The sequence below is a fragment of the Hippopotamus amphibius genome, chromosome 17 (assembly GCF_030028045.1).
Source record: "Hippopotamus amphibius kiboko isolate mHipAmp2 chromosome 17, mHipAmp2.hap2, whole genome shotgun sequence".
In the NCBI taxonomy this organism is placed as follows: domain Eukaryota; kingdom Metazoa; phylum Chordata; class Mammalia; order Artiodactyla; family Hippopotamidae; genus Hippopotamus; species Hippopotamus amphibius.
Genome location: NC_080202.1, coordinates 52279747 through 52305171, shown reverse-complemented (window position 1 = coordinate 52305171; position 25425 = coordinate 52279747). Strand labels below are relative to the sequence as shown.

Here is a 25425-nt window from a genome sequence, read left to right as displayed (position 1 = left end):
ACTCTCCAATAATTCAGAAAATAAATATTGTACCTGTGTGTGTGTGTGTGTGTGTGTGTGTACAGAGAGAGAGACAGACTGGGCAAATGATACAGTAAAAGAAGCAACATGCAATCTGAAAAGGGCTCCCATACAGCCTTCAAAACAAAGCAATACAGAGACCCATGGACTGCAAATCCTGTTCACGTCTACCTGAGGAGGTTCATAAATCGCAGCTACTTCAGCCCTGATACCAAGAGGAATGTCTTTGTGCTCCGTGTACCGTCCATACAAGTACCCGAAGTGCTGGTTCCCTGTCTTCCTCCAGAAGTCAAGGAAGCGGTCAGCAACGGTATGATTCTCAAACATGATGTTGTCCACATGTCTGTATTTCTGTAGAGTTAACAACAATGGGCTAAATTAAAACACTCCATCAGAAATAATGTATTCTTTTAGCACAAACTGTTCACAAATATCTTTTACCTAGCTTTTAAAACACACACACACACACACACACACACACTTTAAGAATGTGTTCTCAGGACTTCCTTGGCAGTCCAGTGGTTAAGACTCTGTGCTCCCAATGCAGGGGGCACGGGTTCGATCCCTGGTTGGGGAACTAAGATCCCGCGAGCCGCGCGAGGCGGCCAAAAAAATAAATAAAAATTAAAAAAAAAAAGAAAAAAGAATGTACTCTGCCCTTAAGACCGCTTCAGATTCTAGTGGGTGGGAGGGGTAGGGGTTGGATTCCTCAATAAATCAATTCAAATTAATCTTACTGGGATTTCACCTAAAATGCAGGTTTTTACAATCTCTAGGTCAAAAAAAATAGTTTTCAAAAAGAAATTAACACAGAAAGAAAGAGAGAGGGGGAATTCCCTGGAGGTCCACAGTTAAAACTCCACACTTCCATTGCAGGGGGCGAGGGTTCGATCCCTAGTTGGGGAACTGAGATCCTGCATGCAGCACGGTGTGGCCAAAAAATAATACAAAACCAAAATTTAAAAAAAAAAAAGAGAGAAAGCGAGAAAAAGAGAACGAGAGGGATGGATAGAGGAAAGGAGAAAAAGAAAGGGAAGGAAGGTTCTCAAACAGTCAAGGAGGCCATGGAATTCTAAGGAGCTAAACACGGCTGGCAGCAGCAGGGGAGAGATGAGGTGGGCTATTCTTGGAGGGCTGGACGATAAGATTGGAAAAGGCCAGAATAACTGCACATGATTTTCCCTGATTCTTTTGCCCCTTCCTGAGCCCAGCTCCCTTCTTAACCTGGCCTGGACAGATGCCCTGAGCTGGTCCCAGGACAGTTCTGTTCAACTACCAGCTTCCACAGCCATAGTTTCTTAAAAGGCAAAGTCACAACCACTGAGCATTTTAAACAGTCACCAAGAAAATTCTGCCTCCACACAAGCCAACAAAGCAGAAAACTGAAGGCTCCCGTCTATGCTTGAAAGAGCTGGAGATCTTGCAAATCATGTCCTCAGTGTGTGATTTCCATAAAAGGGTCGATCAATCAGCCCCAAAATACCCAGGACTCTGCCCCATGTAACACACACTGCTGGCAGCAGCTCCTCTCCAAGGAGGGGCTTTTCTGGACATTTTCACTCCTCAGCCATGAACACAAAGCCTTCTACATCTAGATGGATACAGCGAACATCTCACCTGTCTGTTCAGCGTGATGGCACTTGGCTGGCACTTAGTACAGATGCCGTTAGGCCATGGAAGGTGTCCCTCACACCCTGATTTAATCTTGCAACTGATGTTCTCCAGGGCAACAAATTTCCCCCTGAACAAGAAAAGGCACCTTAATTAATTAAACATTACAATGGTGAAAAGTTTAGCAGGAGGCTGGAAATAAAATGTCAGGTATCTTACACTTCCTGAAGGGAGTTCTCAGGAGATAAGCACATGGTAGCAACAGCAGGGAAAAGGTGCTGAAACTTAATGTAATGGAGTTCTAGCTTCTGTCCTGTACGCTTAGACTGTACAGGTATACAAAACTATTTTCTGATAAAAATAGTTTTAATCTTCACTATCACTAACATTTACAAAAACTTTCAAGAGTAGTTGAATATCTAGACCTAACCTATGCCACTGAGAGAAAATGAAGCTTTTTTTAAGTTTCACCAATTTATCACAAACACTTATGTTATGAGTCTAGTACTTAGACTTCTGTATAAAATTCTTATTCATAGAAAAAACCTGATTAGGATACATAAAGATATCTTTACTCTGCTTTTGGTCAGTGAGGATGTCCTGGACCCCACTGTGGACCTGGGGTGAGTTTGCACAAGTGACTTCACCCTCTGCCGCTTTCCCGTTCACAAACGGTTCAGTGATCAGTCCCGTCCTCACAAGCCAGCAACGTGCTGGAACAATGGCACCTGGGAATCAATGACTGCCACCAAGTCTGCATGTTAACAATATTGACAAGTGAGCCCTTGACCTAGACTGACAAAAGGCCGATGGATCCCAGCCCCAGCACACCCATGCTCTGGTCCAGACAGCTCCAGAGCTTACCCCACAGATGGGCAAGAATGGGCTTCTGGTGGGATTTTTTCTTCCGGGTCTAACTTTTTTAAAAAGTCATTTTAGGATGTCAGCAGGTTGTCAGAGAAAAACTACGAGCAGGCCAACATGACATTCTTCACAAAATGTTGCTGACTCAGGTTCAGCCACTGTCTCCTCTTGCTGCATGGACAGGAATCATAAAATCACAGTAAGAAGTCTGTTACTTTCTGGTGAGGTGAACATATCCACAGAAGGGGGTTGCACAGGCAAGTACTTGAAGTTTAAAAGAAATCAAACTGCCCCCAGCTCACCACTGTCATAGCCTGCTCTCTAAGAGCCAAGAGACAGCCGCCCCCGCTGCCCACCACCCACCCACGCTGCCTGCCTGGACGAGCCTGCAAACAGCAATGCTAAGGTACCAAAGGCCAAGCCAGGGACAGCGCCACTGCCTCAGCCCTGCCACAGCTGTGCAATTGAGCTGATAAAGAGGCAGGCTCCAGGGCAAAGGGCAGACTCCACAGATACAAGACTGGCCACCATCACGCCTTATCTCATCCACCTTCAGAAACAACTAAGTTGCCAGGGCACCACATACCCGAGGGAGGGTTGGCGAGGTACCCCTGGGCCTCCACAGCGGCCACCGCCAGCCTGGCCTCTGCCTGCTTGGCCTCTGCCCGTGTGCTGGGCACTGTGGATTACAGCAGGCACCAGAGTCTCCACCCACTTGTTTCTCTTCTAGAATCAGGACAAGATTCATGAATTCAAACACTTCATGCCCAGATTTTGATCTTTACTTTTCTCACTCATATGCCCAGCAGCTTTAAGCAACACGTGCCAGAGACAGAAAATGCACTTCTGTGCCCCAAAGCCACACAGGGGCTGCCCCTTGCACTCAGGCTGCTTACTTGTCGGCCCCTCCAGTCAGCTTCCGGATGTAGGCGTGGAAGGACATGTGCTTCACGGGAGGCTCCAGGTGGTTTAGGTAGTCCTCGTCGAATGGCTGCCAAAACACACATAGTCAACACAGTCACGCAGCCTCCAAGCCCCAAGGCGGGTGGGCAGTGAGGGAGAATCAGCACTGTGTCCTCACTGTTATTCTAGGTCAAAACCAAGTGCCTCTTTGTACCAGTTATCTTTTCAAGATTGAAATGAATCTCTATTAAATACAAAATGCTCTAAGTCAAGTAAATATCAGGTAAATTTTGCAAAAAAATACCCCAAAAGCCACAGGATGAAGCAAGAGGAACGTCATAAGGAAAATCGGGTTGGCCTTCCTGGCATAAATTCCGTGCTAACCAGTCACCAGTCAGCGTTATTGTAGTAACTCTCAATCTCACCAGGACAAATCAGTAGAGGAGACGTGAGATCCAGGGCAGAGTAAATCAAAACAATGATGAGCACGAAACCACCAGTCCCAGCATTGTGTCAGGTTTTAAAAGGATTGTCCAGGGAGCCCTGTGTAAATGCTGCCCCTTTATCACAGCAATACCCATGCCCCAGCCGTTCATAATCCACCCAGAAGGTCACCCCCATAAATAAAGGCTCATCCTCTCAGTGCAGCCTGCACTAGTGGGAATACAAAGCCCAGGGCAATAAATAGATAAGTTCCTTGAACCACTCCGACCCAGCCCAGGGACTCAGAGAAAGTGCAAGATGGCTCTGGGAACTCACTCTGCAGGGCTCTCACCTCTAGAGGAACACAGTGCACGCACTTTCCCAGGGGCCCATGTCGGCATCTAGGGCACAGAGAAAAGAAACGCACAGCGTCAGCACACTGCTCTTCCGCTGCTGCCTCCCTGCATGTTGATACTTAAAATGCACATTACACCTAATAAAGTACTTCCTCACCCACGTGAAAGTATCTGAGATGGTATGTGGTGAACAGTTTTTAATGGTTTAGTATTTTGATGTGTATTAGAAAATACTGACCAGTGCATCAACCTATGATTTCACGGCTATTAATTGATTTCATGAATATTAAACAAAAGTGAATGGATTTACAGTCAAGTTGGTACGCAGACAGGGCAAAACCCCTGAGGATGGTACACATATAGTTCAAGTGTAGAAAACATCCACTTCATGCATATTTTGGAAAAAAGCATGAAAAGAGCACTTGGCTCTGTGGGTTTCAGTCCGCGCACAGCGGGACAGTGGAGATGCGTTGTGTACAAACAGGCTCAGTCACAGCACTGTCCACATGGGGCTGGAACTCTTAGGTGCACCATGTTCTATATTTCAGAGCAGAAAGGGAGGGCCCGAGTCTCCCAACAGGCAGGCTCTTCCAGGTGATGCACTTGCGGGCACATGCACCCTCAAAAAGATTTCTAATGAGGCCTCATGAACACCGATCAGGACAGGAGCCCCGACTGGGGTAGGAACGTTCCCTAGAAGAACGGAGAGTGTACTGAATATGGAAGGTTGAGATTCCTCCACTACAATTAAACGAGACAACGTGAATGAGGACCTGCACCAGCAGGTGCCCAGGTACCATCCCCTCCTCTGTCACACTTGCGAAAGCCCACTGGGCAGGTGCATTCAGGTATCTCAGGAGCACACCATGGTGAGGGCTTCTTAGAACTCTTAGTTCTCAACACTTAAAAACTTTTAATGTACACATGGAGCATACTTTGAAATTCAAATAATGAGAAAAAGCTCACAGAATAACTTGAAGTGAGATGTAATCTGAAAATAGATGAACAAACTTAAAACTGACATTTCTTCATCAAGACACGTTACAGACATTTCACTTCACTGACCCTGCCACCCCTCGGGCACTTACAGCTGTGGGTCGCGGCTCCTGTAGATCTTCCCGTCCTGCTTGCTGAGGTACTGGTCGATTTCATCTTCCACCACACTGGGAGCACCACAAGCCTTTAACCCCAATGGGGCCGATGTCTCCATCTCAGACGACGGTCCAGCAAGGCTCGACGGAAACAGGAACAACAAATCTCCGTGCCTGTTCAAACAAGAAATGTAAGTCAAGGCCACTGTTCTTTCTTCACAACCTAAGCTGCACATAAGATCAACTCATATGTGAGAACCTCTAACACCTGCAAACAGCAAACACTAACCACCCTGGAGGTCCTGAAGGCCTAAACAACGAGGCTTCCAATTTTAAGAGACCAGAATTCTCTTTTCCCACCTCCCCTACGCCTCTTCGCCTTAAGGTCAGCAGTAGGCTCTCTGGACTGTAACGTAACTTCCTTACAACCACACCACGCAATCTATGCTGCACATGCTTGGCTCCCACTTTCCCTCATTTGTTTCTTGGCCCTCTCTTCAGCTCCCAGCTTTACCTCCCTGGGACATATCCTTCCACTTCTTTCACTACGTTCACACACACACGTACATAACACATGTCACTGATGTACAAACCTGAGATGATCAGAGACACACTTTCTGCATTTACTCTTCTCACATAATCCCTCCAAACGTGGTCTATATCTCATCAACATTCTGCAGTGAAGCTGCTTCACAATATGCTTTGCTGCTCCTGTGTGATGGACACAGCTCCCTAAGGGATCTGCCACCATGGGCCCTACCTCGGAAACACCCAAAGATGGGCAGCCTCACGGTCTCCTGGCCATACGGCAGATTTCTAGGAGGGGGCCCATTAGACTTCAGGAGTTTTGTTCGTGCTTAAAGTCGCTGACGTACTGCTTTCCACAAAGGCTGCCATGATTCACATTGCAACGGACAATATTTGGTTTTCAATCATTTTCAATGTGAACGGCATCCTTCCCCCATCAGATTCCTTGCTGACTTCGCCAGAGCCTGACTGCTGCCCCGAGTGGGTGTACAGTGGGCGTTGCGGGTCTCGAGACATTCAGCCAACACCAATCTGGGAGGAAAAGCTATAGCACCACCACCAGGTAAATATTTCACTGCTCTCAACAAGATGCATAAACAGGAAGAAAGACTGAGAGAACAGTCCGCAGCCCCCAACCAACAAATGGCGAGAACAGGAGCAGGCACCACAGCCGGGACGGCAGAAGGATGGGCTGCAGCTCTTCAGCGGATCTGCTCGCCCCTCTTTTTCCTCCCACAATTTAGGGTGATAAAATCACCCACTTGTAACTGAAGATTTCTGTTTCTAACAGCGAATGAGATATTCCTAAACACCCTCCAGCTTCAGGATACATGGCTCAACTGCTATATCAGTTTTAACAAATATTGTCTAAAATGCATTGTGGAGCTCTAAAGAAAGGAACTTCCACAAGGGTCCAAAAACCCACAGTGGCTCAAACAAGAATAGTGAGGGAACCTCTCTGGGCCACGAGAGATGAGGCCTTGAGCCTGCCTACCCAAAGTGAGCTGCTAAGCCTGAAATGCCACACAAAGCCAGATATCTGAAGGATGTCTCAACAGCTGGGAAAAATCCACCTGCTGAAAATAGGAACCAAGGAGAAACCCTGTCTGCCTCCATCCACTACGCTGTAGGGGAAAAAGTCACCGTTGCGAGTCTGTAACCAAAGGCCTGCTCTGCCATGCGTCTAGGTAGAATTAGGGACACTACTTGGTTCAGGAAACCAAAAACAGAAATTAACTCAAGTGCTGGACCCATGACGCCCCCTTGTGACGACAGAAGCAAATGCTTCTCCATAGAAAAGCCACCAACTCCAGATCCTTCAGGGCTCCCTAAGACCAAGATTGGCCAAATACAAGCTCTCAAAAAAAGGTCACCAAATGTACAAGAGAAACAAGCCACCATGAGCAAGAGAGGGCAGACAACAATCAACAGATTTAGATAGCCAAGGACTTCAGGTGTGGAATTCAAGACAAAGAATACAAACTTATGTATGGAATGTTAGCTGGAAACGGAACAAAAAGAGTGCAAGCAACAAGAGGCTATTCGCTATGACCAGGGGCTCGGAGAGCGGGCAGAGGGGCTGCAGACTCAGCAGCTCTTCCCAAATCCCCCTTTAGGGACAGGCTAGACAACACCAGCAACAGTGCAACAGGATACTCACAAACTCTGAATTTACTCAGGGGAGACAGAGCACAGACACCTCAAGACCCGAGAGGGAAGCATCAGGTGTGTGACAGGCCAAGGCAGAGCCCCCAAGGAACGCAGCAGTCTTCACTGGAAGCCTGGGGGCCAGCGTAAGAGCAGAGCAGGAGCCAGGAAGGAGCCCCTGCGAGCACATGAGCTAACAGCCAGGGATGAAAGCAATCAAAGAGAATTAAATAGGAAAAAGTAAAAAATGTTATCACTGAAATAAAAGAGAGAATGGGGGAGAGGTAATATCTAAAGAGATAATGGCCAAGAATTTTCTAGACATGACCTGCAGATACAGAAAACACATTTTACATCAGGTAGCATTAAACCAACCAACTAGGAATTCACACCTGGAGAGGTCAAACAGAAACCGTAGGACCCCAAGACAAACAGAAGATCTTAAAAACAGTCAGAGGGGGAAAAAAAGAACCTACAAATGAACAAGAGAATTATAACAGCCGGCTGAACTGCGATGATGGGAGCAGAGGCAGTGAAGTGAGACCCACAAGGAGCTCAGGGTAACCACACTCTTACAGACACAGTCAGGTAACTCTTGAGCAGTGACAGGATTTGGTCCTCAAGTTTGGGCCCGTGCTGCTCAGCAAGCACCACAACCATCACTGGAAAGACAAGCTCTAGGGTAATCCAGAAAGATATGCCATCCAAGTGGGGCTGCACCTCAGGCAGACAGCTTTGCCTCAGGGTATTTCACTCTGCCACCTCCCGTCCTGGCATCCAGCCATTAGAATAGCTTAGATACACAGCTGCCACCCCTGCAGTGCATGACACGTGCAGGCACCGGACAACCACGTGGAAGAGGGCACCGCAACCCCCTTGCAGACACGGGTGGTGAGGCCCAGTGAGGTTAGGTGTCTTTCCAGGCACACAACCAGTGAGTGGAGGGTGTGAGTCCAAACCCAAGTAACACCTATGAGAAGTGATTCTTAAGATGCAAAAACCCTTTGCGAGCTGGGAGGAAAGATGACCCTCACCCACTGGAAACAAACATAAATAGCGTCAGGCAAAGAGCAGGTGCCGAGCGAATATTTGTTGAAGAACAAATAAATTAATGCTAAAAACGTATTTTTTTCCCCTATATATACTAGCTGTGAATCTAAAAATGACCACACCAATTGTTAAAATAGCCTATTACTCTGACTGGTAAAAGGCACACAGCCAAGTGCCAACAAAGCCCAGCCCAATCCTTAGCCAGTGGCCACAGCAGCCAGGCTACCTCTCCGATGGGAGAGTTCTCTGCCCCCTATCTGAGGACAGAGATGACCTGAAGGGATCTGCTCACTGATACATGAGCAGGTATGCCCAGGCAATTCAAATAGGAGTCAGCAAACCTTTTCTGCAAAGGGCCAAATAGTAAATATTTTCAGCTTTGCAGACCATACAGTCTCTGTCACAATTACTCAGCCCTGCCTTTGTAGCGTGAGAATACATAAAAGAATGGACGTGGCTGTGCTCCCATAAAACTAGAAAAACAGGCAGTGGGCTGCAGGAAGAGGTCTCTGCACCCTAGAAAGTGCTTCTGACGTTACCCATCAATTCTAAGGCACTCCAGGGGGTCCTGCCAGGAAGAAATACAGCATGGGCAATGGGCCACTGCACTGCCGCCCCCCACCCCCCAACCTACCAAGCAGGTCCTGAGGCAGAACTACACACAGAGCTACATTCAAGGTCTTTCTCTGCAGTGAAGCAGCTGAGGGTGCAGCTCCCCACACACTCTGGGACTAGAACTCCTTCTCTTCTGTGCCACACATCCCCAAATTCTGCAAGTCAATCAAACTGGCTTAACAGTAACTGCAGATTCAGTGTGGCTGCCAAACACCTGGCAAGAAGCACAGTCACCTGCACTTTGGTGCGCGTTCAGGACCATAATCACAGTAGCACAAGAAGAAAAAAGGAGAGAACTGAGCGGCCTCAGGTGGGTAACTGGTGCCATCATGCCCTCCCTACTCCCCACCTTCTCCCCTCAGGTACTTACTTGATCTTCAGCAGGTTGAGGGATTTGTTAGATGACGCTGTTATTTCTCCAGTCTTGTTTCTATTGATGTAAACTGAGAAGCCATTATTTTGGAAGCCAAACTCCTTTGCAACCTAAAACAAGCCCCAAACAACAGAGATTTAGTACAATATTTAAGTCTCAGTACTCTGGCCATATGTACATCAGACATTACCAGTGAGTTCAGAAACTGCCCGCTGTTAACCAACTTTCTCGTTACTTTGCTCTCTTGTAAGGAAATTCGAATCTGGGGCCAAGAGAAGGGCCAAATCTGGAGCTCAACTTTTAGGGTCATCAGAGTAGAGTTAAAGAAGAGAAAAGGAATCTTGGCAGAGAAACAGAAATGATGAAATAGAATCAAATGCAAATTCTACAACTGAAAAACACAACTGAAATAGAAAATTCACTGGGTAGGCTTATCATCAGAAGGAAGACGACAAAAACAAAGTCAATTAAAGATGGGTTAACAGAAACTACATAATCTGAAGACAGAGATTAGAAAGAAAAATGAACAGTCTTAGGAACTATCCCCTGGGACAATATCAAATGATGCTTAGGAGAAGAGAATAAGGCTAGGACTGAAAAATGTTTGAAGAAAAAATGGCCAAAACCCTCAAATGTGATGAAAAACTTAAGAGTAACAAATCCAGGAAGTTCAGCAAAACCAAAGTAGGATAAATAAAGAGAAAACTACGCCTGGGCACGCTGTCATCACACTGCTAAAACCCAGAAGATCAATGGAGACCAGAAGACAAGGAACAACATCTTTAAAGTGCTGAGGCAGGAATAAAAATCTGTTAACACAGAATTCTCCATCTGGAGAAAATATCCTTCAAATACAAGGGCAAAATGAAAACATTCTCAGGTCGACAAGACCCAAGGGCACCTGTTGCCAGCAACCGCCACCACAATAAATGCCAGAGGATGCTCTCCGGGCTGAACAACACCAGACAGAAACTCAGACATAGATCACACACGGAGGTAAAAACTCCAAATCACACAACAGGAAACCATCACAGCATTGCCATGAGAATCCTGACAGAGCAACCACCACAGGGCAGGAACAGGACCAGGGAAGAACCATGTTTGTCCCTGAGTCACCTGAAGGCTCACCCCCTCCCCTCATTTTATACCTTGTTCTACCTGTTGCTTTCTGTCTATGATTGATTTGTACTTTAACATGGAATTACTGATAAAACCTACTATTTATTTACTGTAAGGAAAACAAGAGTTTAAAGATTAACTTTACATACTAAAAGTATTTTCTGATAAAAAAATGATTAAAAGTAACTCTAAATCACCTTGTCATTCTGAAAATGATAAGAAATGACCTTTAAGACAAAGTTAAGACTCTGAATCAAATGTGTTACACGTGTTTGATACCAGTCATTTTTTTCTCTCCAAGCTAAAATAAATAAAGCATCAGGAAATTAAGACCATGAAATTTATATTCCCAAGAGCAAAAAAGGTAAAATCAAAGACTAAAAATGTCTCTATTTTCTGAAACAGACATAAACTGAAATTAACAAATCGTGGCATTTTATCTACTCTGCAAAACCATACTGTTTTTCTGTAGACAAAGCACTGCAAATTATTGCCAAGAATGAGAAAGAACTCTTGTATCAGGAATGTCGGCTGTGTGAGCACTCCTGGGAGGTAAGACAATCTCCAGAGTGGAGCAGGGTGCTGTGCGGGCAGCCCTGTGGGCAGAGGGAACGCCCCTGTGACCACATGACCAAGATCTGTGCTTTATATCAGGACTGAGATGCAGCTGCATTTTCAAACACGATAACCAGCAACATTACTTCACATATGTTGAATTCCACTTTGGGGAGATGCAGAAATATATGTATTAGGTTTTATATGGTGCTCCTGTGAAAATAACCTCTTCTGTGAACTCGGTGAATTCTTTACCTAAAGAACACAGAAATCAGACTTCCTAGGTGGCACAGTGGTTGGGGGTCCGCCTGCCAATGCAGGGGACACGGGTTCCGGCCCTGCTCTGGGGAGATTCCACATGCCACAGGGCGGCTAGGCCCGTGTGCCACAACTATTGAGCCTGTGCTCTAGAGCCCGTGAGCCACAACTATTGAGCCCATGTGCCGCACCTATTGAAGCCCGTGCGCCGCCGCAGGGGAGGCCACTACAGTGAGGAGCCTGTGCACCACAATGAAGAGTGGCCCCCGCTCACCGCAATTAAGGGAAGGCTCGTGTGTGGCAACGAGGACCCAGCACAGCCAATAAATAAATAAAATAAATAAATAAATGAAAAAAAAAAAGAGGAAAGGGACCTGAACTGCAAGAGGAGAAATTAAAAAAAAAAAAAGAATACAGAAATCTAACATAAGGTACTGGGCATTTAAAAAAAATCTTAGCAGTCTTATAAGAGCACCATTAAAATCTTAAAAACGTTATTTCACACCTGAGGTAATCCTGATATGTAACTACTGTAATAAAACCAGAAACATGGCATAGAGTAAAATTAATACAAATGTTTATAACTGGAGGTAACAGCAAAGGATACGTGGCATGATTCCAGTTATCGTAAGTTCAAAACCAGGCAAAACCAAAATTTAGGGTTTAGGGATGCATACTGAGGTGGTAAAACACAAAAAAGGGGGAAAGTAACCTCCGTCAAGCCAGGAGAGGGGTGACAGGGTGAGGGAGTGGGAAGGCTGACCAATGGTTCCTGAAGGCTTACACTGCCCCCCACCCAGACCTGGGTATTTGCATCATTTTGCCTGTTCATATTTTTCAAGCATTTCTTAGCAGGTATCTTATTTACCAATTAAAAAAAAAATTTAAGTATTATAAGGGACAATGTCACTTGCCGCTGAAAAGTCAGTTAAAGACAGGACTGAGGGGAATTCCCTGGTGGTTCGGTGGTTAGGACTCTGCACTTTCACTGCTGAGAGTGCTGGTTTGATTCCTGGTCAAGGAACTAAAATCCCACAAGCCACAGACACAGCCAAAAAGAAAAAAAAAACTGAGGTAGGACCTGGAGACACTCGGTAAGGGCCGTTTCAGGGGAGTGACAGCAGCAGAAGCAACCCCTTGGGTCGTGGAGGTGAGGGAAGACGCCAGCAAGCGAGACAGCCAGAAGAACCTGTCCTGGAGGGGTTTATGGTCTGATGATTCACAGAGAAGGAATTCCTGAGTGAGAAGCATTAGATGGTCTCAAAGGAACCAGTAACTCAAGATTCTATGAGAGATTTTCAATGAAAGCCATCTTATCACACTTGCAAAACCAATTTCCTTACAGGGCATAATGCCACATACTAAATCAGGATCAAGGCTATCAAGTGTGGGACAGCAAGTTGGAACCAACAATATTCAGAGTGGTCAACATACACTTTTCACGCAAGTTTGTGAGGGGACAGGGAGGCCATTTCAAAGCCCACTTATAGGGCACAAATGTATGGCCAAATCATTACTTATTAAAAATCAAGGGGGGTACTTCCCTGGTGGCGCAATGGTTAAGAACCCGCCTGCCAATGCAGGGGACACAGGTTCAATCCCTGGTCCTGAAGGATCCCACATGTTGCAGAGCAACTAAGCCTGTGTACCACAACTGCTGAACCTGCGCTCTAGAGCCCACGAGCCACAAATACTGTGCTCACGTGCCACAACTACTGAAGCCTGCTCACCTAGAGCCCGCGCTCCGCAACAGGAGAGGCCACTGCACTGAGAAGCCAGCACACCGCAACCAGAGAGAAAATGCCCATGCACAGCAACGATGACGCAATGCAGCCAAATTAACAAATTAATAAATTAAAAAAAAAAAATCAAGGGGGACTTACCTGGTGGCACAGTGGTTAAGAATCCGCCTGCCAAAGCAGGGGACACAGGTTCAATCCCTGGTCTGGGAAGATCCCACATGCCTCGAAGCAACTAAGCCCAGGCGCCACAGCTACTGAGCCTGAACTCTAGAGCCCTCATGCCACAACTACTGAGCCCACATGCTGCAACTACTGAAGCGCACGCACCTAGAGCCCATGCTCTGCAACAAGAGAAGCCACTGCACTGAGAAGCCCGAGTGCCACAACGAAGAGTAGCCCCCACTCGCCAAAACTAGAGAAAGCCAGCATGTAGCAACGAAGACCCAGTGCAGCTAAAAAAAAAAAAAATCAAGGGACTTCCCTGGTAGTCCGCTGGTTAAGAACTCACCTTCAAATGTAGGGGACATGGGTTTGATCCCTGGTCGGGCAACTAAACCTACACACCAAGTGTTGCAACTACTGAGCCCACATGCTCTGGAGCACGTGTGCCACAACTAGGGAGAAACCCACAATGAAGAGCCCCATGTGCCACAACGAAGACCCAGCACAGCCAAAAAAAATTTTTATAAAAAGATGTGGTACATATATATATAATGGAATATTACTCAGCTGTAAAAAGCAATGAAACTGGAACATTTGTAGAAACATGGATGGACCTAGAGACTGTCATACAGAGTGAAGTGAGTCAGAAAGAGAAAAACAAATATCGTATATTAATGCATATATGTGGAATATAGAAAAATGGTACAAATCAAGCGGTTTGCAAGGCAGAAATAGAGACACAGATGCAGAGAACAAACATATGGACACCAAGTGGGGAAAGTGGGGAGGATTGGGGGGGGGATGAATTGGGAGATTGGGATACCAAATTGCACACTCTAAATATATGCAGTTTATTGTATGTTAACTGTATCTCAATAAAAGTTCTTAAAAAACGAAAAAAATAAATGTCTAAGAAAAGAATAAATAAATAAATAAGAAAATTAAGAACATAAAAAATCAAGGGACTTCCCTGGAGGTCCAGTGGTTAGGACTTCACCTTTCAATGCAGGGGGCATGGGTTTGATCCCTGGTCAGGGAGCTAAGATCCCACATGCCTCACAGTCAAAAAATCAAAACATAAAACAGAAGCAATATTATAACAAATTCAGTAAAGACTTTTCAAAAATGGTCCACATCAAAAAAAATCTTAAAAAAAAAAATCAGTATGAGTCCACTTACGTGAGAAACCTGGAGGAGTCAGATTCAAAGAGACAGAAAGTAGGGTGATTACCAAAGGCTGGGAGAAGGGGAAAGGGAGTTAGTGTTTAATGGGGACAGAGTTTCAGTTTGGGAAGATGAAGAAGTTCTGGAGATGGACAGTGGTGATGGCTGCATAACACTGTGAATGTACTTACACTACTGAACTGTACACTTAAACATGGTTTATATGGCAAATTTTATGTTATTTTTCTTATCACAGAAAAAAAAAGACATAAAACTACATTTATTGACATAGAACCCTGTCTATAACCTATTGTCAAGTGAAAAAAAGCAGGTTACAAATGATCACAAGGTGAGATTTGAACTTCTCTAGAATGCGTGCATCTTACAGCAACATCTTACAACTCTTGCTTGGGCTCATGTAAACTTGTCACCCAGGTAGCTAAACAACTGTCACCCATCAACATTTCTATCAAACAATCCATTTAATGATCAAGCAAGGAAGGAACAGGGATCTCTGCTGGTAAGGTGGAGAGCACTCTAGCACCAGCACCTGCAGAACAGCCGTCATCGGCTGGCACACTGAACCCTCCTGAGAGGGCAGACGGTGACCCCTTCAGTAAGATGACATTGAGAGCGGAGTCAAAAACTGGTTCAGGAGGACTGGACTCTGAATGTGAGGTCATAGGGAGATCCTATCCAATTAATTTTAGTTGGATTTTCCTCCTTACAAATACATAATACATAAAACATGATTAAAATACATTATTTTCCAAGTCAGTCTAAAAAAGCACTTTACATATAAAATAAAATGCTAAAAGCAGGTGTGACAGAGTTTTTCTCTTTCTTAGTGCTACATAAATGTTTCTCCTTAAACTCAGTCTTAAATTTGATGCAATACAGCAGTGGTATAGTACAATCCCATTTTGGTGAAAGTATGTGTACATGTGTATGCAGAGGTGTGTGTGTACGTCTGCACATGTGTACATACAAAGACATGCTACATTAAGTTATTCTTACTTGCTTCTTTATACTTTCCTGTATTGTTTGAGCCTTTCATAATTAGTCCAGATTATTTGTATAATCAGAGAAAAGGATTTTCATTTGAGGGGAAACATTATTTCAGAGTAATAAATATGTTTGTTTTTTAGTACTCCCAAGAAAATTTCTCCTAAGCAATGACTACCGTGTTGATGATGGCTTCAGTGATTAATCAGTCAACACTAAACTGTACCTCCCTGACTTCACCCACATCCAGTGACAGCTACTGTGTCCATATTCCCTATGCAAGATGACAAGTAACTACCCAGAGGAAACACCAGGATTTCAGGAATACTTCTGAGGCAAATAAAAGTCAGAACTACAATCCTGTATTTTTAGGTTTTTCTGAAATCATCTGAATTTAACCTGTCCAACAACTCTACATTTGACGCCAATCACAAAAGTCTCAAGTTAAAAACAAAATCATATCTCTATATGGTTACTACAGATTTGTTTTAAGTTTTCTTTTCTTTTTTTTTGACCATACCGCATGGCATGTGGGGATCTTAGTCCCCCAACTAGGGATCAAAACCATAACCTGTGCCCTCTGCATTGGAAGCATGGACTCTTAACCACTGGACTGCCAGGGAAGTCCCCTGGTTAATACAGATTTAAGTTTAAGAAATCTCCATATCACAAAGACTCAGAAAAGTAAAGAACAACTGAATGCAGTCCTTTTGCATCTCATGTTTATCCCCACAACTGTCCAAGTAACAGATACTTAATGCTTAATCTTTGTCTCCAACGATCTCTTGAATCTGCCTGTCAATGCAGGGGACACAGGTTCGATCCTTGGTCTGGGAAGATCCCACATGTCGCGTAGCAACTAAGCCAGTGGGCCACAACTACTGAGCCTGCATGCCATAACTACTGAAGCCCGTGCACCTAGAGCCCGTGCTCTGCAATGAGAAGCCACTGCAATGAGAAGCCAGCGCATCACAAGGAAGAGTAGCCCCCGCTTGCCGCAACTAGAGAAAGTCCATACGCAGCAACGAAGACCCAACACAGCCAATAAATAAATTACCTAATTAAAAAAAAAGAACTCAAGCATTTAGTGTATCCCAGCACCATCTCCAAAAGCAAGCTGACAATGGTCAGCTGTTACTAAAAAAGCAAAGAGTAAGATATTAAAAAGTCCTTAAAGACACAGAGATTCTCTTCTCTGCTATCTATTGTACCTGATTCTTTTTCCTTTTATTCTTGTAAATATGGTCACTTAAGCAGCACTGCTGGAATCAGGATAGCAACTACCTTTCAGAAACCAAACTTCCCAGGTAAGTGCTGTGGCTTCCCTAACAGAACAGTGTGATCCTCAGCAAATCCCTTTATTCCCTGGACTTCAGTTTCCACCTTTGTGAACATAAAAAGATCAGACCACATGACATCAAAGATTCCTTCTGGTTCTAATAGTCTGTGACCTGACAATTTTTTCTTTGCTTATGAAGAGTGGAAAATGGTATTTTTTTATCATTACAAAGGTAATAGCTGCTCCTACAAATTCAAATAACAAAGAGTGTATAAAGTAGAGGTTGGCAAACTTTTCTGGTAAAGGGACAGGCAGTAAATAGTTTCAGCTTTCAGGCCTTACAGTCCGTCACAACCATGCAGCTCTGCTGCTGGGGCTCACCAGCAGCCAGACAGCACACAAACCAGTAAGCGCGCTGTGTTCCAATGAAAATAGGCGCCGGCCACAGGCCATGCTTTGCCTGCCTCCGGTACGAAGTATAAAGCAAAAGCCACTCTCCTAACTTTGGCTTCCCCTCCTGGGGTTACCCCTTTTAGGTCTGGCTTGTGCTCTTTCAAACCACATTCTCAAGCAACAGATTTGTGTATGCGGCTTCAATTTTTTAAGAACAAAGTGCGATCATTCTGTACGTTAACAATTCCTCTCTGATGGACAATTCAAGTTTCTCATTCTCTGATTTTTCACTCATAAATATTCCTCTTGTGAAATCCTTTTACACTGACCTTTGGGCCCTTGGTCCTGCAAATGGTAAGCAGTGGTCAGCTGTGACACATCTGATCCTGTATCAGTCCCGCCAATCATGACAGAGAAAAGCAATGCAAGAGACAGCTTGGGAGGAGGCGGAATCAGGAAATGAGGGAAAGAGAAAAGGTACAGAACAGGAAGGGAATAACAGTAGAGGATGAAGAAAGGTCAATACCCAAGCCACAGGTACCTTTTTCAAAAATGTTGCAGCCGTTTCTCTCTTTGTTGCTGTGATCCGCTTCACCCCATCTGGGGACTGGACACGAATTATCTGCGGTGAATGAAACAAGATGGTTACTGCACAGACTAGGAAGGTCATGACCTATTACTGAAACTAACATCTGCAGTCTTTCAGCATCTGATTCACCGAAACTTAGAGCCCAACCTCAGCCTTCCCCTTATAACACCCAACCCAATGTTTCCAGAAGATGAAGCAGAGGTCTGAGAGTCATCCGCACATGGGAGGGCATCCTAAGCGGACTGCCCTGATTCTCAACTCTTCTCTTTTCACTCAGAAAAATACAACTTGAATTTTTAACCATTACTTATAAAGAATAGATCTAAAACACTAATATTTCTCTCTTCTGATTTACAAAAAAAATTTTTTTTTTAAATCAGCACGAAAAAACCCACCATGAATCGTGAACAACTGAGTTCTTTAGAAAATATCTCACTTTGTTCCAGGATCAATACACAGGTTAGACTAATTTAAAAGGATCACAGGGAATTCCCTGGAGGTCCAGTGGTTAGGACTCCACAGTGAAAGCTGAGGGCACAGGTTCAATACCTGGTCAGGGAACAAATATCCTGCAAGCTGCATGGCCAAAAACAAAAAGCTAAAAATATAAAAGCATCACAGAAAAGCTTCTAATGTGTTACTCACTTTCAATAAAAAGAATAAAATAAAAGAAATAAGGTGTTTAATACCAAGGTAAAACTTGGCAGGGTTTAAAAAATCTATTTTCATGGCAAGCCTGAAATGGTTGCCGGTCCTGGAAGACAACTGGACAGAGCATCACTTTCTAGACTTGACTTTCATGCTGACTGAAGCCCGGGAGTAGGTGTGCTGTTACACCCACCCAGGCCAATTACCAGAGGTCCCACCTCAGTGGGGAGCATGAAACGGCATGCCCCGCCACCAGCAAGAGAGAGTATGTTCCAACCACCTGAGGGATGGGAAGAACAATGAACAGAATGTGCCAGAAAGTACTCATGTTGTAGTTACTCCTCTTAGCAATTACTGCACTGTACATTGTATTCAAAACAACACTTATACAGGTGAGAAATGTCACAAGCAGTTGTTTTTAAAAAGACTCACTGATACAGGACAAAATGCCACAATGGCTTTCAATCTGTCCACTTATATCAAACAAATTAAGAATAATCTAGACAGGGCAAGAATAAGGATGCAGATGCAGAGAATGGACTGGAGGACACAGGGTTGCGGGGCGGGGGGCGAAGGGGAAGCTGGGACGAAGTGAGAGAGTAGCATAGACATATTTACACTGCCAGCTGTAACATAGATAGCTAGTGGGAAGTAGCTGTATAACAAAGGGAGATCAACTCGATGATGGCTGATGCCTTAGAGGGCCAGGACAGGGAGGGCAGGAGGGAGTGGCAGGAGGGAGGGGATATGGGGATATATGTATAAATACAGATGATTCACTTTGGTGTACCTCAAAAGCTGGTACAAGAGTGTAAAGCAATTATATTCCAATAAAGAGCTTAAAAAAAAAACTATTTAATCTCACCAGCAATAAAAAATATTTCACTAAAAAAAAAAATTATCATCTAGATTTTCCTAAAATCTTGACTCTCTCATTTTCTAATAACTTTTGCTTAACTGAAAAGGCTTTGCCCCCATATTTTTCTCAACTTTTAAGATTTTGTTTTGAATAATCCTTATGAAATCCCAATTGTTGAGAATAAAATATCTTTCTGCTCCTCAACAACATCTGTTTACCTTTCTCACTCATCTGTGTGCACCACAAACAAAAATTCTTTTAATTTCTAGTATACTTTACTCTGGATTCAACGTCTAGAAAGATGTCTTCTTAATACATAGCCTCCCATTTATGTTTCTGAAATCTGCCTCCAACACTGAGGCAGGTAAAGAAGTAAAGAGCTCTGCTTCCCTTTGAGGGAGTCTTTGACTGTTGCTTTGTTCACTTAGGACCAAGAGCATGACACTCCACTCCTTGAGGAGCTAAAGGTCAGGATTACACGTTTCTGGAGAGTTCTAAAGCTTAAGAAGTTATTCTACTTGTTTGTCTACAACAGGGCATGGCAGGCCAAATTTCCAAGCTAAGCTCAGTATTTAACTCCAAGAGGCAAATGTAACTCATACTGAGGGAAGCTATGGTTTGGCCTTTGACACATGCTACAAAGTAAAACACACAAGAAGAGAACAGACCAGGCAACACGGACATATAGCGTCTTGGGAACTTAGCTTTCCCTATTTATAAGAAAATGAGCCCAGAATACTTCTTGGGGGAGTCAAAGAATTGGTGGGATAAAAATCAGTTATCCCACAGAAATTTTTAGAAGACCTCTTTCTAAATAAATAAATTTATTTCAGAAGAATGATCTGTTTTAATGCCTCACAATCTAAGAAATTCGACAAGAGATCCATGCTATCAATGAGAGCCTAGCCTTAAATACATAGTAGAAAAGTGGCATTCTCTGAAACAACTCACTTCTCCATGGTTACTTCAATTCAGTCAAAAACATTACAATAAAGAGAAAGTTTGGAAGCAGATTTGAGTGCTAATTCTTAACCTACTTCTAGGATGAGTCACCAACAACTAGTAAATCTTATTTTAAGAGTCAGTTGCTCATTTCTCTTGGGCCACTCATTCCCTCTGCTCGCCTCCAGGCTGGGAAACATGGAGGAGACACCAGGGCCCCTGAATGGAGAGCTGTGTTAGCAGTCACTAGACGAAAGGCTGCAAGTCCACAACCTGAGGTTCCTGCAGACCTGAGCGTCCAGAGAGGAGGATGCACGCCATTCCCACCTGGCAAAACTGCAGAGGCCCTCCCATGGCCAAGTTCTGAACATGACTTGCCACACCATACTGCTTTTTCTTCTTCCAGGAAATCCCAAGTGGCCCTTAATGTTAACCAAATATTCCTTAGTGCAACTGGTCTGTTGGTTTCTTTCCGGTCACACTAACTTTTGAGAGGAAACTTTCCACAAGTTACGGGAAGGCCAGTTTTTCTGGTTTTCACTTTTTTTTAATTTTTTAACTTTAAGAGGGGAAAGGGAGTGTGTCAATCCCTAACTCCGTGTACAATGCGAAATCAACCTTTATAACATCCCTTTACAGACAGACAGCTGTCAAGGTCTCCTTGCCATCCGCCAAGCCACCATCTCCCTTCTCAGCAGCTTCCTTTTGCGGGAAAGGGGTCCCCGTTTGTAGAAAGTGCTCTCCTTTTGGTGACCCGTGACAAGGCACTCACTGGGGCAATGGGAGGAGGCAGGATACACGGGCAGTAGGCGAGGAGGGGTCGTAGCTCCTGCCCCGAAGAACTGGAGCCCCTCTAAGCGCTGCCAGCGAGACCCCCGCGACCGAGAATGGAGAGGCCGGCACAGCCCACCCCCCCGCAGACGGCCCGGCCTCCGCCGCAGGCCGGGGACGGGAGGGGCTGAGAAGAGGAGGTCGGGAGTCCAGCCGGCTGGCCGGTCCAGGAGGAGGAAGGCGGGCCGCTGCTCCTCTCCGCAGGCCGCGCCGGCAAATCTGCTGCCTCATCCCGGCGCCCTCCCGCCCGGCCGCCCCACTCACGATGCTCTCGGCCATGGTGGCCGCTCCCGTATCCGGGCTCGAGCCCCGGGCCGTCGCCGCCTGACGCCCCGCGGGCCTCACAGCCCCGACCCCGGCCTCAGCCCCGGCCCCGGCCTCCCGCCGCCGCCGCCACCGCCGCTCCAGCTTCGCCGCACGGCCGCCACCCCCGCGACGTCTGGTGCCTCGCCCGACGCGCTCCCCCGGCCGCGCGACCGCGCAACCGGGTTCCGGCCGCGCAACCAGGTTCCGGCCCCACCAACGGCCGGCGCCTGCGCAGGGCGGCCCCGCGCCAGACTCGGCTCGGAGGGGCGCCCCCCGCTGGCCATGCGGTGGGGAGACGCTGCGGAGAAGCCGGGAGCGAAGCACGAGCGCGCGTCTCGCCCCAGGACAGCGGTCAGTGGGCTCGAATCCGGGCGTTCCCAGAGCCTCGCCGGTCACACGGAAATGGAGAAATAGCTTCGGGAAGATGACATCATACCTTCATGATATGTATTTTTTGAGAAGGCCTTTTCCCTGAAACTAACATAAGAGAAACCAGTGAATTTCGACCGCATCTTAGATTAAATGCTTCTTTGCCACAGCGACACAGTATTGGAAAATGGTCCCCAGGGCCAGCTTCGTGCGCACCCACCTGTGCGGCTCCGAAGGGCCTCACGCTTGGTTCAGTGCTCTGCCGTCACCCCTTTGCAATCTTTAACAGTTTTCAGCAAGGAACTCCACATTTTCATTTTGCGCTGGGTCCTGAGCATACGATAGCTGACCTTGCCTACGATTGTGGAAATAAGTTATGAAAACCTCTAAGACGCTAAACTATGTTTTTTAATCCCATGATTCAATTTCAGATGGTATTTATTTATCTCCTGTGCTGAAAACAGTTCAGAGGTGGTTATTCTCATTTCCTCCCCATCCCCGCCGGAAGTCCAAGATCGGGGGACAGCCGGTTTGATTTCTTCTGAAGCCTCTCTCCTTGGCTTGCGGACGGCTGCCTTCTTCCTGTGCCTTGTCTCTCTCTGTACAGGTGCGTCCCTGGTGTCTCTCTGTGTCCCAATTTCCTTTTCTTATAAGGTCACTGGAGGAGGGCCCACCCTAATAACCTGATTTTAAGTTAATTACCTCAAAGGCCCTACCTCCAAGTCTCATTCCGAGGTGCTGGGGTTGGGACTTCAACCTATACATATGGGGGGACACAGTTCAGCCCATAACAGTGGTGGTAACTGATTTCATCCGGAGGCTACTCAATATCAAAACAGGGCTGAGATGGAGCCTGAGAGGTGATGACCGTCTCCCTGAGAGCCTGGCTTTTGGAGGCTGATTGCAGTAACTGGTGAGGCTGGATGTGTCCCTTTTGAGGAATAGACAAGCCATAGTTTGGCTGCACAGGGCCTGACTTCCAGCTCCCGTCGTTGCCCTGAACTTCTGCCTGCAGCGCAGCAGCCTGAGTTGTCCTTTTAAAGCAAGTCAGGTCAGGCTGCACATTACTCAACACCCGTAATCTCCCCATCTCACTTGAAGCAAAATTCTAAGACAGCCATCCTTCTTCAAACTTTCCAGGCTTGCTCCCACCTAAGGTCCTTTTTAAAAATTTTATTTTATTTTATTTTTTATTTATTGGCTGCATTGGGTCTTCGTGGCTGCGTGTGGGCTTTCTGTAGTTGTGGAGAGAGGGGCTACTCTTCCCTGCAGTGCGCGGGTTTCTTATTGTGGTGGCTTCTCTTGTTGCGGAGCATGGGCTCTAGGCGCGCGGACTTCAGTAGCTGCGGCACATGGGCTCAGTAGTTGTGGCTTGCAGGCTCTAGAGCACAGGCTCAGTAGTTGTGGCACACGGCCTTAGTTGCTCCTTGACATGTGGGATCTTCCTGGACCAGGGATTGGACCTGTGTCCCCTGCATTGGCAGGCGGATTCTTAATCTGCTGCACCACCAAGGAAGCCTTACCACCTAAGGTACTTTACACACCTGAAACGCTCTTCCTGCACACGTCAGCCTAGTGCTGAAACAGAGTGGGACCCTATGGTCTGTGCCCCCATGTTCTCTGCCTGCCTTTTGTCTGTGGAAAAACTTTAGCCGATAAGTTTAAATCAGAGAAATAAGAAAATACAGAAACAAAGGAAAATAGTCAAATGGGACAAAACAATAATAGTTTGCAGTAAGCAAAATCAAGGCTCTTTAGTTCCTCCTCAAGGGCTAAAGGTAATAGTCTGAGCCATATCCTATGAGCTGTCTTATAGATACTAAAATCCCCTACCAGGTGGAAGAAGTTAACTACATGATGACCAAACTGTAGCCATGACAGAAGCTGCCACAATTCCAAGACTTGGCCTCATGGAAATGGGGACAAACTGACCCTGGAACTGAAGATTAACTGTACTTAAAACAATCAAGATGATGCTGATTGATCAGACCATCACATGATCAATTTCAAGATGACTGTCAGAGCTGACTGTGCTGTTTCTACATGTAGCCCCCTCCCTCCAACTATAAAAGCTCTTGCCCACGGGTTGTCAGTGAAGGGAGAGGTTGGCCTTTGAACAGGAGTCTGCCCTTCCCACCCCCCCACCCCTGTTGCCAGCATCTGAAATAAAGCAAACTTTCCTTTCCACCAACCTTGCCTCTTTATTGGCTTTTGAGCGGCAAGCAGCTGGACCTCACTTTTTTTTTTTTTTAATTTCTTTTCAATTTTTTCTTTTTTGGCTGCGTCGGGTCTTAGTTGCAGCACACAGGATCTTCGTTGTGGCACAAGGGCTCCTCTCTAGTTGTGGTGTGTGGGTTTTTCTCTTCTCTAGTTGTGGCGAGCAGGCTCCAGAGCATGTGGGCTCTGTAGTTTGCAACAGGTGGGCTTAGTTGCCCTGCGGCATGTGGGATCTTAGTTTCCCGATCAGGGATTGAACCCTCGTGCCCTGCATCGCAGGACCGATTCTTTACCACTGAACCACCAAGGAAGTCCCTGGACCCCACATTTGGTTACAGTGTGTGCCAGGTGCACCACCCTCAGACCGCAGCTGCTGGCAGCACTAGCTGAGCTCCCTTTTGGGGACTGTGCTCACCCCAGATCACGGTCCCTTCCCCAGGCAGCTCATACGCAATAACAGTCGACGGCTATCAAGGCCCAGCCCCATGTCTCAGTCTGGGACAACTCTGCAGGTCATCCCAGCTGCGGGGATCACCGAGCCCTTTGTTGGGACTGCCTGACAGCTCGCCTTCTCCCTCTGGCAGCACAATGCTGCTTCCTTCGCGGGTCCAGATCCTAAGACACTCCCTGGTGGCCAGGGTTGGCCTTGCAGGGGTCTTGACCTGAGAAAATCCACAAGGCTTCTTCCTTCTTTTCTTTTTTTCTTGGCCACGCCATGCAGCATGTGGAATCTTAGTTCCCCAACTAGGGATCGAACCCGTAAGCCTTGCATTGGAAGCGCAGACTTTTTTTTTTTAATAAATTTATTTATTTTTTATTTGTTTTTGATTGCATTGAGTCTTCGTTGCTGCGCATGTGCTTTCTCTAGTTGCAGAGAGCAGGGGCCACTCTCCATTGAGGTGCGCGGGCTTCTCAGTGTGGTGGCTTCTCTTGTGGAGCACGGGCTCTAGGCACGCGGGATCTGTGGTTGTGGCTCTCAGGCTCTAGATCACAGGCTCAGTAGTTGTGGTGCATGGGCTTAGTTACTCCGCGGCATGTGGGATCTTCCTAGGGATCAAACCCGTGTCCCCTGCGTTGGCAGGCGAATTCATAACCACTGTACCACCAGGGAAGTCCCAGCTTTACCTATTCTGAATATTTTATATAAGTGGAATCATACCGTATGTGGACTTTTGTGTCTGGCTTCTTTCAGCGAGAATCGTGCTTTCAGGGTTCATCCATGTTGTAGCCTGTGTTAGAGCTTCTTTCCATTTTACAGCTGAATAATATTCCATGGCGTGGAGGGAGCTCACCTTGTTTATCCGTTCTTCATTGATGGACACCTGGGTTGTTTCCAGCTTTTGGCTGCTGTGAATGTGTATATCCATGTATTTGTGTGAGTCCCTGTTTTCAACCCTTTTGGGTATATACCTAAGAACCAGACATCTTACAGTGAGGCCTCCCTGATCAGCTTATATCAGACAACAGCCCCCCACCCCCGCACCATTTTCTTTCTTTGCTTCATA

At 46.0% G+C, this 25425-nt stretch overlaps 1 protein-coding gene across 2 annotated transcripts in view; it reads right to left on the bottom strand.

The window, feature by feature from the left end:
* NPLOC4 (NPL4 homolog, ubiquitin recognition factor) overlaps nucleotides 1-21525 on the bottom strand; it is a 52206-nt gene extending 30681 nt beyond the window's left edge. Inside the window, exons 1-8 of one of the 2 annotated variants that reach the window (XM_057715186.1) lie at nucleotides 21293-21525; nucleotides 17701-17781; nucleotides 9480-9592; nucleotides 5267-5443; nucleotides 4175-4223; nucleotides 3393-3487; nucleotides 1639-1762; nucleotides 193-372 (exon numbers count right to left, since the gene is read on the bottom strand). In XM_057715186.1, the coding sequence (XP_057571169.1) occupies nucleotides 193-372; nucleotides 1639-1762; nucleotides 3393-3487; nucleotides 4175-4223; nucleotides 5267-5443; nucleotides 9480-9592; nucleotides 17701-17781; nucleotides 21293-21307 (834 nt within the window). In that variant the 5' untranslated portion in view covers nucleotides 21308-21525. The remainder of the gene's footprint in view (nucleotides 1-192; nucleotides 373-1638; nucleotides 1763-3392; nucleotides 3488-4174; nucleotides 4224-5266; nucleotides 5444-9479; nucleotides 9593-17700; nucleotides 17782-21292) is intronic. The other variant, XM_057715187.1, reaches the window with a different exon arrangement.
* Nucleotides 21526-25425: the final 3900 nt, after the last annotated feature.